The sequence below is a fragment of the Thamnophis sirtalis genome, unplaced genomic scaffold, assembly GCF_051295495.1.
Source record: "Thamnophis sirtalis isolate CommonGarterSnake01/CBP01778 unplaced genomic scaffold, rThaSir2_p1.2 scaffold_9, whole genome shotgun sequence".
Classification (NCBI taxonomy): Eukaryota; Metazoa; Chordata; class Lepidosauria; order Squamata; family Natricidae; genus Thamnophis; species Thamnophis sirtalis.
The window spans coordinates 76,937,268-76,953,252 of NW_028261389.1; the positions used below are offsets into that span (position 1 = coordinate 76,937,268).

The 15,985-nt window shown below is 41.6% G+C and overlaps 1 protein-coding gene across 1 annotated transcript in view; it reads left to right on the plus strand.

The window, feature by feature from the left end:
- Positions 1–253: 253 nt before the first annotated feature.
- The window catches only part of ERGIC2 (ERGIC and golgi 2), a 34,130-nt gene continuing 18,398 nt past the window's right edge, over positions 254–15,985 (plus strand). Inside the window, exons 1-5 of the mRNA XM_087722335.1 lie at positions 254–325; positions 2,839–2,986; positions 3,971–4,079; positions 10,149–10,195; positions 14,641–14,711. Of these exons, the coding sequence (XP_087578461.1) occupies positions 2,881–2,986; positions 3,971–4,079; positions 10,149–10,195; positions 14,641–14,711 (333 nt within the window). The 5' untranslated portion in view covers positions 254–325; positions 2,839–2,880. The remainder of the gene's footprint in view (positions 326–2,838; positions 2,987–3,970; positions 4,080–10,148; positions 10,196–14,640; positions 14,712–15,985) is intronic.

Genomic DNA, 15,985 nt, shown 5'->3' on the forward strand with positions numbered 1-15,985 from the left:
TTGTCCCTTTTGCAATAATGCTGATAAAAATTCTTGGTTGAGGTTTTTGCCTGAATTCTGTAAACACTCAGCTATATCGCGAAATTATTATCTTTTTTTTAAAAAAAAAAAAACATTGAGCATTTCGTGATGGTAACTCAAGGCTGGAAAAGATGGAAGATTTCTGGCCAGGTGCTGTTTGGTTTGGAATTTTTCTGCTTCTCTGACCTCCTGTAAATTCACAGATTAATATCTGTATTTTTATTTGTTTTTTGCTTCAGAATCTCTATCCAAAACTCCGTCAGGCTCCTCCTTGTTTGGTAACGAGAAGAAACAGAGAATAAAGGTAATGTTTGTGTCATCAGATTTATATATATATATATATAAAATATGTGGCTTAATGGCTAAGACGTCTGCCTAAGATGTGATACAGCACAGGTTCGAATCCCAGTAAGGGTATGGCTAGCTGATGAGAGCTAAATAGCTTGAAATAGATCTACACTAGTCTCCCTTTATTTATTTATCAGCACAAATATAACACACACACACACACATATATATATGTTTGTGTGTGTGTGTTTTTGTAGATTTTCATGGGTGTAGGTATGCTGGTCTTGTATTCGGGTCTTTTCCTGTGTAAGATTGAGATTGTCTTGGCAACGTTTCAGCGAGGTCTTATTCACCATCCTCAGGCTGGTGTTTTCGGCTTAAAGTGTGATCGGAGCTGCCGTCTTTCTATAAATCTTGTTGGGGGTGTGTGCTGGCATTGTTTCAGTAAGTGGATTGATTGGATGTGTGGCTGTATCATGATTGGTTAATTGGTGCTGATTTGTGCTGGCTGTGTGTCCGTTGTTGTTTTGTGTTGTAACGGCCTGGGTGGTGGGTGGGGTTAGGGTTGACTAGACCCCACCCACCACCCAGGCTGTTACAACACAAAACAACAATGGACACACAGCCAGCACCAATCTACCAATCATGATACAGCCACACATCCAATCAATCCACTTACTGAAACAACGCCAGCACTCCACACATCCCCACCAAGATTTATAGAAAGATGGCAGCTCCAATCACACTTTAAGCCGAAAACACCAGCCTGAGGATACCAAGTGAGACGTCGTCAAAACGTTGCCAAGATACTCTCAATCTTACACAGGAAAAGACCTGCATATACATACATACATATATACATACAGTATTCACACTATCATTGTCAAAAGTACTGTGATTTGACACGGTAGATATAATTCATTCCTTTTCATTTCAGCAGTCCAGGCGTTCCAGAGTTATGCTGGGACACACAGACACACACCCGCACCCTGAGGGGTGTTAGGGGTGTCTTTCTCCCACAGTGTTTGTTTCCAGAGAGTAATTCATCTATGTACCAAGTCATTTCCAGGCATTCCAGAGTTATGCTGGAACACACACACACACACACACCGAGGGGTGTTAGGGGTGTGTATGTATGTATGTATCTGTGTGTGTGTGTATATACATACACACACACACACAAACATACATACATACATACATACATACATACATACATACATACATATATATATATATATATATATACACACACCCATACATACATACATACATATATATGCCACATACATATATACCCACCCACACACACACATATACATACATACATACATACATACATATATATGACACACACACACACATATATATGTTTCAAATTGGTGCTTTCATGAGTGAATTTGTCTTGTGTTTTAACGGGTTTGGCTTTCCAGCAAAATTTCAAATAAAGTGCTTTTAAGCGCAGCTTGGTATCTGTAAATGGAAAAAGCCGAAAGGGAATTTGCATAATTCATGGCCCACATTGCAAAAAGAAAAAAAAAAGAAAGAGAAGAAAGCCAATCCCTAATCCAAATAATGTTATGGTCTGTGGGATACTTTTCTAAAAAAAAAAATGGCTTTATTGCAAACGGGGATTGTAGAAATCGTTTATCCGTATTTTGGACGTGTTATCGTATTCTAGCCAGAGTCAGGGATTATTAAATTCATACGTGTAGTGAAGCATGAGCATCTGGAACAGAAGATTAGCAGATGGAGAAGAAGTGTTTACATTGCAAAGTACCCCCTCAATAAATTTCAAGAATAAGAAAAAAACAACCGGACAGGTTAGATTTGATTTAAATCAAGTCGATTTAAATCACGATTAAAATCACCAGTAAAAAGGCTTGATTTAAATCAACTCGATTTAAATCATACTTTTTTTAAAGAGCAACTGAAATTGTGTGAGGGCATCAATGCAAGTGCCTGTTATCTCAGCTTGCATTCATTGAATGAGTTTACCCCCCCAAAAATGTAAATATTGCTGAATATTACAGGCTCATGCTACATAGCTAAGCTCCATTTCATGCTGAATAAACTAAAATTTTAATGTATCCTAAATAGATAACTATCTTTAGATAGATTTTTTTTACTCCGAAAGCATTTTTTTTTAAAAAATAAATTAGATAAAAATAAATCCAACTTAAATTTAAAACAAATCCAATTTAAATAAAAGCAAATCCAATTTAAATAAAAACAAATCCAATTTAGATAAAAATAAATCCAATTTAAATAAAAACAAATCCAATTTAAATAAAAGCAAATCCAATTTAAATAAAAACAAATCCAATTTAAATTTTAAAAATCCGATTTTTTTATTTTTAAAAAGAACCATCAATTTTTATCCACACTGCCCCCAGACATGATTTTAGCCTAAATCAAGATGAATTCATAAGGGTTTGCGGAACTTTGGATTCAAAGTGATGGTATGGCCCTGTTAAAGCTGCTGTGCTTAAAGACGAACGTTTTGTGATTTTTTTTTGTCTCACTCAGTGACGCTCCTTGCCCATGTCTATATGAAGGAAGGGATTGAAGATGAGACGACTGAATCGGAAAAAGACTTTGAATTTAGTGAAAGAATTGGACGCTTTCCCAAAGATTCCAGAAAGCTACATAGAGACATCAACCAGCGGAGGAACAGGTAAATCCCAGCTGACGGCTTCTTCTTGGGGAATTCAGGTAGTCCTCGACTTATGACTGTTTGTTTAGCCACCGTTCGGCAGTGAAAAAAGCGCCTTAGGACTGCTTTTCACACATATGACCATTGCAGCGCCACGTGGTCACGTGACCCAAATTTCAGACACTTGACAACGGGCTCCTATTTATGACGGTGGCCGCGTCTCGAGAGGTCACATGACCCCCTTATGACAAGCAAAGCCAATGGGGGAAGCCGGATTCGTTTAACGACCGTGTTACTAACTTGCCAATGCTTGAGGTCCTTCTGGGGTCTTCTGAGCTTTGGTTTCCTCACCACTTACAATGGTGACATGTTCTCACCACTTCTTTTTGATATGTTCTCTTCCGTCACCCAGGGCTCTCAAACTCAATTTCATTTAGGGCTGCATCAGGGTTGTGTTTGATCTCGGGGCGCTGGGGGCTGGGTGCATGGCCAGCTCAACGCTACTCATGTCGGGGTTGCCTGTAGGGGCCCGAGCGTTTGTGGACTCCCGAGCTCCGTTTTTGGCTGCGACGTCCTCTTGCAAGGCCAGGTACCGGCGCCTAGAGGCTCAGCGGGCTAAGGAGGTCAGTCTCGTTGCAGTCCTACTGGAACGAGGCCCTCCGGCTCTTCGCCACCAGTGGTCCTTCCCGCCAGCCTTCCCTCAAAGTCCCACACCAGGAGGCTGAAGCAGACCCCAAGTTGGAATTTCTGCCCCCCTCCGACCCACACAAAAAGACCCCGAAGGGGGAGACTCTCTGCAGCAACACAAGCGTTCATTGCACATATCCGTCCCAGGGGCCGTAATTTGAGGACCCCTGATTTAGTGCAATATAAAAAAATGGAAATAATTTTTCTACGGACCACCCAAATTTTCCTGCATACCGCCAGTTGGTGACCACTGACTTAATCTGTTATAGTTTATAGCTTCTCCCAGTCAATGCCATTACGTTCTTCTTTTCCCCCCAGTTTCTCTAATAGCTTTTACCACCATGGCTCTCTTAACCATAATGGAGTTTACGGTCTATCGAGACACCTGGATGAAATACGAATATGAAGTGGACAAGGATTATACTAGGTAAGGCTTTGCCCTCGATTTACTCTTGTTTAAAACTCATATTGATTCTATGTGGCTTAATTTATTTTATTTTCTTAAGCAATCTTGAGGCCTTTAAGGGCCACGGTGGCAAAAGTCTTACGTTACCGTATTTTTCGGATTATAAGTCACACCTTTTTCCCGTCAAAAAAGAGGCTGAAAACCTGGGTGCGTCTTATACACTGAATACAGTATTTTTTTGCCTCCTGAAACCCCGCCCCCTTCACCAAAATGGCCATGCAGAGCCTTTAGGAGGCTTCCAGGGTGCTCCTGGGGGCTGGGGAGGGCAGAAATGAGCGAAAAACGGGCCGTTTCTTTGTTCATTTTTGCCCCACCTCCCCAGGAATACTCTACAAGCCTCCTAAAGGCTATTCATGCCCATTTTTGGACAAAAAAATGCCCGGTTTTTGCTCGTTTTTGGCCCCCTGCCCCCCCCCCCAGGAGCACTCTAAAGGCTATTCATGCCCCCCCCCCTTTTTTTTTTTGAACAGGCCATTTTTGGGAGGTCTGCAGAGTGCAAAAACTTTTTTTAAAAAAAATTTGCCTCTTCAAAATCTTGAATCCGAGGTGGCGCAGTGGTTAGAGTGCTGTACTGCAGCCACTTGAGCTGACTGCTAGTTCGGCTGTTCAAATCTCACCGGCTAAGGGTTGACTCGGCCTTCCATCCTTCCGAGGTGGGTAAAATGAGGACCCGGATTGTGGGGGCGATATGCTGACTCTGTACACCGCTTAGAGAGGGCTGAAAGCCCTATGAAGCGGTATAGAAGTCTAACTGCTATTGCTATTGGCGTGTCTTATACTCCGGTGTGTCTTATAGTCCGAAAAATACGGTAGTTCTTGAGGTTTTGATAACACAGGAGCACCAGGTGGTTAAGAAAAAAACAAAAACAAAATTATTACTGTGTCTTCGGGGACATTAAGGAAGAAACATGCTTTGCTACACCTTTGAAGGAGGGAGGTAAGGTAGATTCAAACAGATTTGTTTAGGAACAAAGCTGTTAAGGGAGGATATTGCCACACAGTCAAGCTGCTTAAAATCTCGATTATCCCAAAAGCTCATTAGAGAGATTTAGTGAAAGGAAAAAGGGGTTAATTTACTGTATCTCAGAACTGCTTATGCATATCCTTTAGCCTCCTGTTTATCAGTCAGTACAGTAAGGCAAGCCCTCCTTGATGTCATTTTAATTTAATTTATATTTTGTTAGTTTATTATTTTTATTTGTTTTATTTTGTTTATTTTTTTATTTCGTTATTTTAATCCCGCCTTTATTATTTTTTACAAATAACTTAAGGCATGGAACATATCCAGCCCACCTTCGTCCTCCCAATTGTTGTTTCCCCACAACAACATCCCTGTGAGGTCAATTGGACTGGCCCAAGGTCACCCAGCTGGTTTTCATGGCTAAGGTGGGACTAGAACTCACCATCTCTTGGTGATTGGGCCAAAGTCACCCAGCTGGTTTGCATCACTAAGGCGGGACTAGAACTCCCAGTCTTAGAAATAGAATAGAATCAGAAATAGAATAGAATAGAATCAGAAATAGAATAGAATAGAATAGAATCAGAAATAGAATAGAATCAGAAATAGGATAAAATCAGAAATAGAATAGAATAGAATAGAATCAGGAATAGAATAGCATAGCATAGAAAATATAGAATAGAATAGCATAGAATAGAATACAACACAATAGAATACAGTAGAATAGAAAATATAGCATAGAATAGCATAGCATAATAGAATAGAAAATATGGAATGGAATAGAATTAGAATAGGATAGAATAAAATAGAATAGAAAATATAACATAGAATAGCATAGCATAATAGAATAGAAAATATGGAATGGAATGGAGTAGAATTAGAATAGAAATAGGAATAGAATTAGAATAGGAATAGGATAGAATTAGAATAGAAAAGAATAGAAAATAGAATAGAAAATATGGAATGGAATGGAATAGAATTAGAATAGAAATAGGAATAGAAAGAATAGAAAATAAAATAGAATAGACAATATAGCATAGAATAGAACAGAATAGAATAGAAACGAATAGAATAGAATAGACTACAATAGATTAGAAAATATAGCATAGAATAGCATAGAATTAAAAGAACAGAATAGAATAGAAATAGAAATAAAAGATCAGAACAGAACAGAACAGAATAGAATAGAATACTTTATTGTCGCTTTGATTATACCCTAAGTGGCAAACATTAAAATGAAAATTTGTGGCATACAGCTCTCAAAGGGTCTCCACGTCTAATATATACATAAACCTGACAAGATTATTGAAGCCCAGTGGCTTTTGTTGCCAAAATTTATCTTTATATTTCCTTCGATAATTTTCTCTGTCAAGAAGAGAGTCCTATTCCCAATATTTTTTTTTTTTTTTTGCCCGTTTTCCATCTTTCAAGCTGAGAGTTTACATGCATTTCTTGGTCTCACGCTGGCGTGCTGTATATGTGCCTTCGGGGCACCAAAAACATTTTGCATCTCTGCTGGAAGCTGATGTGATTTTTTTTTAAAAACCCTTTTGGAAATAATAGTTGTTTGTTTGGATTCTTTGTGCTGTTGTCATGGAGATAAATAAGCAATTTCTGCTTCAACCTGAAACCTATAGTCAGCGTTGGCAAATTGCAAGATACAGCAATCATTGGGTAAGAGGTCCCAGAGAAAGGCATTATTTTTATTGAGTTTTCTCTGCCTTCAGTTAAAACGTGATTATATCTGCTCTTATCCACGTGTTGCATCAGAGTTCATAAATGTTTTGATTTGCGCCCTTTGAATACTACGGCGCTTCTTCAATAGCACACAATTATTTTATCAGTGTTTCTTCCCCCCCAAAAAAGCACAACATGTCTCTATCACAATCCTATCTCTCTTTAGACCAGCGTTGTCTAACCTTGGCAAGGTTTATTTATGTTTATTTTTTCATTTGTATGCCGCCCTTTTCCCCCGAAGGGGGACTCAGGGCGGCTCACAACTCAAACAAGGGAAGGGGGATACAGACAATTTGACAACAACACAAAACAATACATAATTTAAAAACACACAACAGTCATACCATTCGAGACGGGGGCAACAGCTCTTTAGCCCCAGGCCTGTCGGAACAGCCAGGTTTTAAGGGCTTTGCGGAAGGCCTGGAGGGTGGTGAGGGTGCGAATTTCCACGGGGAGTTCGTTCCAGAGGGTCGGAGCAGCCACAGAGAAGGCTCTCCTCCGGGTAGTCGCCAGTCGACACTGGCCGGCGGATGGAATTCGGAGGAGGCCTAGTCTGTGGGATCTAATCGGTCTGGTGGAGGTAATTGGAGGTAATTGGCAGCAGGCGGTCTCTCAAGTACCCAGGTCCAATACCATGAAGGGCTTTATAAGTGACGACTAGCGCCTTGAAGCGTATCCGGAGACCAATAGGCAGCCAGTGCAGCTCGCGGAGGATAGGTGTTACGTGGGTGAAGCGAGGTGCACCCACGATCGCTTGCGCGGCTGCGGTTAAAAGTTTTGGACTTCAACAAAGACTTGTGGAATTCTAGAAGTCCACAGGTCTTCTTAACATTGCCAAAGTTGGATACCTTTCTTTAGACTAAAAACAGTAGTCAAGATAATCAAGATACTATTCTCCAGACGAGGTTTCTTCACAGAAAAAGTTACCTGTTCTCTGAACAAAAAATAAAATAAAATTCAAGGCAGATTTCTATTGTGGAGTAGTAAATCTTTCTTTAGATGGAAATGTAAGGTGAGTAGCTTGCTTTACTTGGAATATTTGCATCCAGTTTTGGTTGCCACGATATAAAAAAAAGATGTGGAGACTCTAGAAAGAGTGCAGAGAAGAGCAACAAAGATAATTGGGGGACTGGAGGCTAAAACAGATGAAGAACAGTTGCAGGAACTGGGTATGTCAAGTTTAAGGAAAAGAAGGACCAGGGGAGACATGATAGCAGTGTTTCGATATCTCAGGGGTTGCCCCTACAAAGAAGAGGGAGTCAACCTGTTCTCCAAAGCACCTGAGGGAAGGACAAGAAGCAATGGGTGGAAACTAATCAAGGAGAGAAGCAACTTAGAACTGAGAAGTTTCCTGACAGTTAGAACAATTAATAAGTGGAATGGTTTGCCTCCAGAAGTTGTAAATGCTCCAACACTGGAAATTTTAAAGAAGAGATTGGACAACCATTTGTCTGAAATGGTACAGGGTTTCCTGCCCGAGCAGGGGGTTGGACTAGAAGACCTCCAAGGTCCCTTCCAACTCCTGTTATTCTATTCTATTTATTTTTCTCTCTCTCTGAATGCAAACAAGTTCAACAAGCGAAGTGGTTCGCACTCAAATTGCCCAATTGAGGCTCCAAACAAGATTGGCTTCTAATTGGCCTCTGAGGAAAAGAGCTTGATGTTATGTAATTAATCTAATTAAAATCCCAACCTGTTGCTTTCCAGATGTTAGTTTTCCTCCGTGGCACTTCATGGAAAGTTCTAGGTTGGAGAATATTGTCCCAGCAAACATTTATAAAAGATTTGGGATCGAGTTTCTCTAAACGAAAGCAGTCAAAACTATTCCATACATTTGTTGTTAGTTGGGAAGTCGTGTCTGGCCCATCGTGACCCCACGGACAACGTTCCTCCAGGCCTTCCTGTCCTCTACCATCCTCCGGAGTCCATTTAAGTTCACGCCGGCTGCTTCGGTGACTCCATCCAGCCACCTCATTCTCTGCCGTCCCCTTCTTCTTTTGCCCTCCATCATTCCCAGCATGAGGCTCTTCTCCAGGGAGTCCTTCCTTCTCATGAGGTGGCCAAAGTATCTTCAGGATCTGGCCTTCTAAAGAGCAATCAGGGTTGATCTCCTCTAGGACTGACTGGTTGGATCGCCTTGCAATCCAATCCAAGGGATTCGTAGGAGTCATATTTTGAAAAAAATCGGGAATATGGTTAAAGTTTTCACATTGCAGTGTAAGTTAATGACGTCCAGCTAGTCTACCACCTCGTATGATGCTTTTTATAGTTAGCATTGCTTAATCTTGGCAGCTTCAATCTGTGTGGACTTCCAACTCCCAGAATTCTCCAGCCAGCAATGTTTCTATCGGTTCCACCACAAAACCGCGGACGACAAAATCGCGGTCGACGAAAGCGCGCATTTGACGTCATCACAGCGCGACGAAAACATCGCGCTGTGATCGAAAAATGTAAAAATAAAGCGAAAACCTTACCCTAACCCCCCCAAACCTAACCCTAAACCTAACCCTTAACCTAACCCTAAATCTAACCCTTAACCTAACCGTTAACGTAACGCTAAACCTAACGCTAACCCTTAACCTAACGCTAAACGTAACCCTAACACTCTAAACCTAACCCTTAACCTAACCCTAAACCTAACCCTTACCTTTATGTGAATCGGCTTGCTTTAATTTAATTTTTATTTCAATTTTTAATTTTTTTCGTCGCGCTGTGATGACGTCAAATGCGCGCTTTCGGCGATCGCGCTTTTGTGGACCGCGGTTTTGACGGGTCACGGTTTCTATCTTTGAAGGCATTTTTCAGAATCTGTTTTCATCTTTCTTGCTTACACTTTCAGATTCTCCTCCTGCTCTTGAGTTAAATGTCAAGCAGTTGTGGCTTTAAACATTTATGAGAAACTGTACAGGTAGTCCTCGAATTAAAACGGTTTGCTTAGTGACTTAAAAGTTACAGGGGCATGAAAAAAAAAGACTTTTTGACTGTTTTTCCACACTTACGACCGTTGCAGTGGTCAGGTGATCAAAATTCAGTACTTGGCTCATAGTTATGATGATTGTAGTGTCCAGGAATAATGTGATCACATTTTCCTTCTGACGAGCAAAGTCAATGGAGAAGCTGGATTCATATAAGAACCGGGCTATTAATTTAACAACGGCAGTGATTCGCTTAACAACTGTGGCAAGAAAGGTCGTAAAATTGGGGCAAAATCACTTAACAACATACATTTTGAGTTCAATTGTGGTCTTAAATCCAGGACTGTCTGTATCACATGTCAGTAGAATGACACTTGCACGTTGATGAAATTAACATATTTGTGTTTTCCTCTCTTCCAGTAAATTAAGAATGAATGTAGACATCACAGTTGCAATGAAGTGTCAGCGTAAGTATTCTGATTCGGATCTTTGTTTACTACAGATGTTATTCAGGCTGGGCTGACATATTACTCATGAAATCAAGTTCAAAATCAGATAATGCTGGGCGAGATTCCTCTCTTCAGGTTTTGACAGATCTATTATTTAAAGTAGATCCTAGGTTGACTTTCCCTAAATTAGGACATGTGTTTAATTCCTAAATGTGTAACACCCATAAAAATCACTGCCTCATATTATCCTTTTTTCCTGTTGTGGCCCGCCATCGTCCAATGGAGCTGGCAGCAGATTCGAACAGGGAGGAGGTTGGGGAGGAAAATGGGCCAGTCCTGGAGTCTGGGGAAGGCTCCGATGAGGGCTCTGTGTCGGAGACAGAGAGGGGGCCAGAGCCGTCTGATAGTTATCAGCTGCCTTCAGAGTCAGGCATCAGTGAGGCAGAAGAACAGCTGGAGCCTGTTCCCAGTATGCGCATGCGCAGAGTTGCCAGACGAAGGGAACAGCTAAAGAACATGGATTGACTTGGGACTAAGGCCACAGGTGGACGATAAATGGCCCCTCCCAGAGGAAATACAAGAGGAGCGAAAGGGGAGTGGAGTTTGCAGGAGGCAATTAGTTCGCTTAACTTGCTCGTGACTTTCCAAGACTCCTTGCCAAGTTTTGCAGATATCGGCCTGGCAGCTCTCCAAGCCAGATAAGGTCTGTGACTGTAAATCCTCCCTTGAAAGACTTTGCTGGATGTGAATGAGCAGAATTCACAGTCACTTAATAACAGGAGTTTTGTTGGGACAAGGAGTTTGCTTCATGCTCTTGGGATGCATAAGTCAGAACATTTCCTACCATTGCTGGTAAAAATTCATTCTGTAAGCCGCCTTGAATCGCCCCGTAAGAATAGGCGGCAATATAAATTTTCTAAATAAATAAAATAAATTCTTGCATGATTATAAAAATACGATCTGATTCCAGATTTGTTTGTCGCCAAAACAACAGTCCATTGAAATAGGGGCAGCTAATCTATTGCTTAGCTTGAGTAGGAGAAAAAATTGCAAAAAATGTGAACTTTGATTTCACTTTATCTAAGTCTCGCTTTTCATACACAAGCCGATTAGATATTTATTATACTTAACCTGGTTTCGCCTTATTTAAACTGACATTGGTTAATCCCAACAAAGCCAGAGATACATAAAAGTTGCTGGAATTCTTTCACAATTACTCCTTAGATTTTTCTACACTAGATTAATTATCAGAATTCAAACCATATTTCATTGTTTTCAGCTTGTAAGGAGAAGTGTGATAGCTGGTGCAATTAATGTCTTTGGAAAGAAAATGATTTGGATTTATATAATTTCAATAATTATCAGGGTTACTGATATGATTGACTTGTGATTGGGGGAATGAATAAATATAATATATTTGTAGCGTGCGGTGGCCTAGAGATGGCGCTCTCGCCTCACAATTAGGAGGCCGTGAGTTCAATCCTAGGTAGAGGCAGCTATTTCTCTCTCTGGGCACAATGAGAATATATCTGCTGGACAAAACTCCGCAATGGTGACAGGACGGGCATCCGGCCAGTAAGCACTCAGTCCATTCAGTTGCCCAGGCTCCACCCCGCAAGGGATTATGGTGTCATTAAAAGATGATTTCTAGCTTGCGGAGGAAATGTCATTTGCACTGAATTGTTAAACACAGTTCTTTGTTTTGTCAGTGTAAATTTTTGTCACTATTCTTGTGCTTTAGAGTCATTTTTGCTTGGAAACCACATATCTTGCATGACACGTATAATTTCCTTTGGTCCCCAGATTACAAATACGGCAAAATAAAATAGAAAGTTTTGTAGCATCTTTAAAGCCAAGCATAATGTTGCACAAATGTTTAAAGATTAGCTCCATTCTATGAAGCAAATAATCCAAATTTCTTTGAAAAAAGATGTGTAGATTATACAGTGGAATGGGTGTTCGTTCCAGTTACCAGATTCTGGTTTGTTTAAAATAAAATTGGTTAATTAATCCTAAGAAGGCCACACAAATTCTCTCTCTTCCTATCCTCTTTTTCCTCTTTCCCTTGTTTTCTCTTCTCTCTTTCTTTCTCTCTCCCTCTTTCTCCGGAAAAGCTAAACAATTTTATCTCTTTGGAAAAATAGCATTGGCAAAAGTATTTTCTTCATGCTGCCGTTATTGTGATTTTTATTTTAAAGCCAGAAAGGGGACTTTTGAAATGGCTACCTCCTTCTTTTTTTTTCTTTTTAAATCACATTGGATAGTACAAAAAAAGGGGAAGGAAGAAAAAGAGAAGCCAGATGCAAATTGAAGCTAATATTCAGCAAAATGATTTGGAAAGATGGCATCCATTAGTCTCTGCCAGTCCTTTTACCAACTAATGCATCTTGAATCACCATTATTTACAGTACTAATAATCATGGTTTTAATAAGCAGTAGAGCTTGTTTCTAGGGCAGAAGAAGCCGCAGTATTTCTGCATTAAGAAGAAAGCCAGGATTTGTAAATTCCTTCTATTTTTTGGGGTGCTGCCCTTGGTTGGCTCAAAATGCGCAAGCTTCTCAGTTTCCCACTGTGTAAATTTCAAGATTCAAGATTTAATAAATTTGTATGCCGCCCAATCCCGAAGGACTCTGGGCGGCTTACATAAAAACAATTTAAAAATACTAAGAATTTTTTTTTTATAGCAATAGCAGTTAGACTTATATACCGCTTCATAGGGCTTTTAGCCCTCTCTAAGCGGTTTACAGAGTCAGCATATTGCCCCCAACAACAATCCGGGTCCTCATTTCACCCACCTCGGAAGGATGGAAGGCTGAGTCAACTCTGAGCCGGTGAGATTTGAACAGCCGAACTGCAGAACTGCAGTCAGCTGAAGTGGCCTGCAGTGCTGCATTTAACCACTGCGCCACCTCGGCTCTTATTTAAAAAATTTAAAATACAAAGACAAAGCTAGTTAAAAGAACACAACATGCACTCAATTCTTAGTGGGGCTGGAACTCAATCAAGGTTCAGCAGCCCCAGGCCTGCCGGAACAGCCAGGTCTTGGTAGACTTTCGGAAGGCCGAGAGAGTGGGGAGGGTCCGGATCTCAGGGGGTAGATCGTTCCATAGGGCCGGGGCAGCTACAGAGAAGGCTCTCCCTCGAGGGGCCGCCAGTCGACATTGCGTAATCGACGGCACCCAGAGAAGGCCTATCCTGATTGTAAATGTGTTTTTATTTTCCATTTTCATTTCGTACAGTCACATATATACTGTGCATTACCGGGGCCATATAACATTAAACAATAAACACAGCCATTCCTCTTGTCAACAATACCCCCAAAAATAGAAACCCAATGTACCTCTTCGACCCTCCATACACCCTTTCTTTTGCCCCCCTCCAACTTTCCATCTTCCCTCCAACATTCCCCTCTACCCTACTTCCCCTCCCCCTCTACCACTCCTCTCTCCCGGTACACTCCCTCCCTTCCTTCTCACCCTCCCTCCCATCCTCTCTCCCACCCTCTCTACCCCTCTTTCTTCTATCCCTCTACTCCTCCCTTCGGTGTATTTCTACTATCTATTAATATATTCAGCTTGTCCTATTTTTACAGTGAAATTGCAAGAGCCAAGGTGGCGCAGTGGTTAAATGCAGCACTGCAGGCTACTGCTAGATCAGCAGTTCAGCGGTTCAAATCTCACTGGCTCAGGGTTGACTCAGCCTTCCATCCTTCCGAGGTGGGTAAAATGAGGACCCAGATTGTTGGGGGCAATATGCTGACTCACTGTAAACCGCTTAGAGAGGCCTGAAAGGCCTATGAAGCAGTATATAAGTCTACTGCTATAATTAAAGAGCAACAGTATACAAGTGCAGTCGTGTTACTTTAAAATCTAACACATACTATATATCCCCCCCCCTAACACCCCATGGAGAAGGCCTATCCTGTGAGATCTTATCGGACGCTGGGAGGTATGTGGCAGGAGGCGGTTCTTGTTAAAGAAATAAATTTACTGTCATGAATTGAGGGACTCAGTGGCTAGGATGCTGAGCTTGTCGATCAGAAAGGGTCGACGGTTTGAATCCCTAGCGCCGCGTAACGGAGTGAGCTCCCGTGACTTGTCCCAGCTTCTGCCAACCTAGCAGTTTGAAAGAATGTAAAACATGCAAGTAGAAAAATAGGGACCACCTTTGGTGGGAAGGGAACAGCGTTCCGTGCACCTTCGGCGTTGAGTCATGCCGGCCACATGACCACAGAGACGTCTTCGGACAGCGCTGGCTCTTTGGCTTTGAAACGGAGATTAGCACCGCCCCCTGGAGTTGGGAACGACTAGCACAGATGTGCAAGGGGAACCTTTACCTTTACTGTGAATTGAGACCTGGAATAAATCGACATTTCTTTTAATGACCGAGGTTTAGAAAAGAAACGGCTTACGTCAACCTTTGCAAATTTTTATCTTTCCCTTTTTTCACCTTTTTGGAACAGACATTGGTGCTGATGTCCTGGATTTGGCAGAAACAATGGTTGCTACTGCAGATGGATTGGTCTACGAGCCAGTAAGTGGGAGTTTCATATTTGTTTATTGTTTTGTCAAAGGTACAGTGACACCTGGCTTGTTATACACTCCAGCGGGAGAGAACAGCAAAAGTATTCATCCCACGATACTCTTTATTTTACTGAGCCTGGCTGGGTATCCCACAGACGTAGAAAATAGGACCGGAGTTAACATCTACCGATTAGCCATGAAATGCCCTGTAGAGTCGTGAGCCACACGGTATCTCTAGTAAGAAGATGGATTTCTGTTCTGACCCCCCTCCTCCATCCAGGAACAAAAACTGAGAGAAGCGTAAATGAGAATGTTTTTTAATAAGTCCAGACTCTCAGTGGCTGAAAGCCAAATCAACAGACAGATAAGCACTTTGGCAGCAAGTCCTACAAATGTTGGCAGCAATGCAAACAAACTCTGGCAGCAATCCAGCCTGCCAAGTTTGTTTCTCGTTAGTCCCTAACCTTGACTTCTGCAAGAAGGGCGTGGCACAAGCAGTCCCTTTTATAATCGGGAGAGGATCTTAATGAGCATCAGCTGAGCGTAATTACCTCCTGTAATTACGTAGTTGTTCTTGACGCCGAGTAGCCCTTCAACGGCGTGCATCCTGGAACAACTCACAGGTGGTTTCTGGATCACTCTCTCTTGTCTCCTCCCCACTGATCCAAGGCTCAGGCGCCAACCAGCCTCTCTGCGCCCTGCTCGGAGTCGGAACCCTGTCCAGGGTCCTCCACATCCTCCAGGGCCAACTCATAAGACCCCTCGCTGTCGGAGTCTGGTGGCAGCTCCAACGGCTCCTGCCGGGCCACAACAGATTTCTGTCCCAAAAATCCTACCCTCCAAATGTAAACTTGACTTAGGACCAGAAATATATCCGTTGCTGAGCAAAGCGGTTGCTAAGTGAGTTTTGCCCCATTTTACGATCTTTTTGCTATCGTTGCTTAGCGAATCACTGCAGTTGTTAAGTGAATCTTGTAGCCGTTAAGCGAATCTGGCTTCCCCCATTGATTTCACTGGTCGGAAGCCAGCTGGGATAGTTACAAACAGCGACCGCCTGATAAATACATGTCAATTGCCAAGATTATGTGCCTTTGGGTCCATTTTGATTCCTGGCAACTGCGGTTCCCATTTTCTTTTTCTTTTTTAATAGCAGATTTTTTTATTATTATTATTTCCCTTCTAAAACACCTTACAGTCATTACATCAACATTGTTATGTCATCATACCTGTACATGTATATAATATTTCGCTTCTATATTTACACACCTTTATACACAGTTCTAT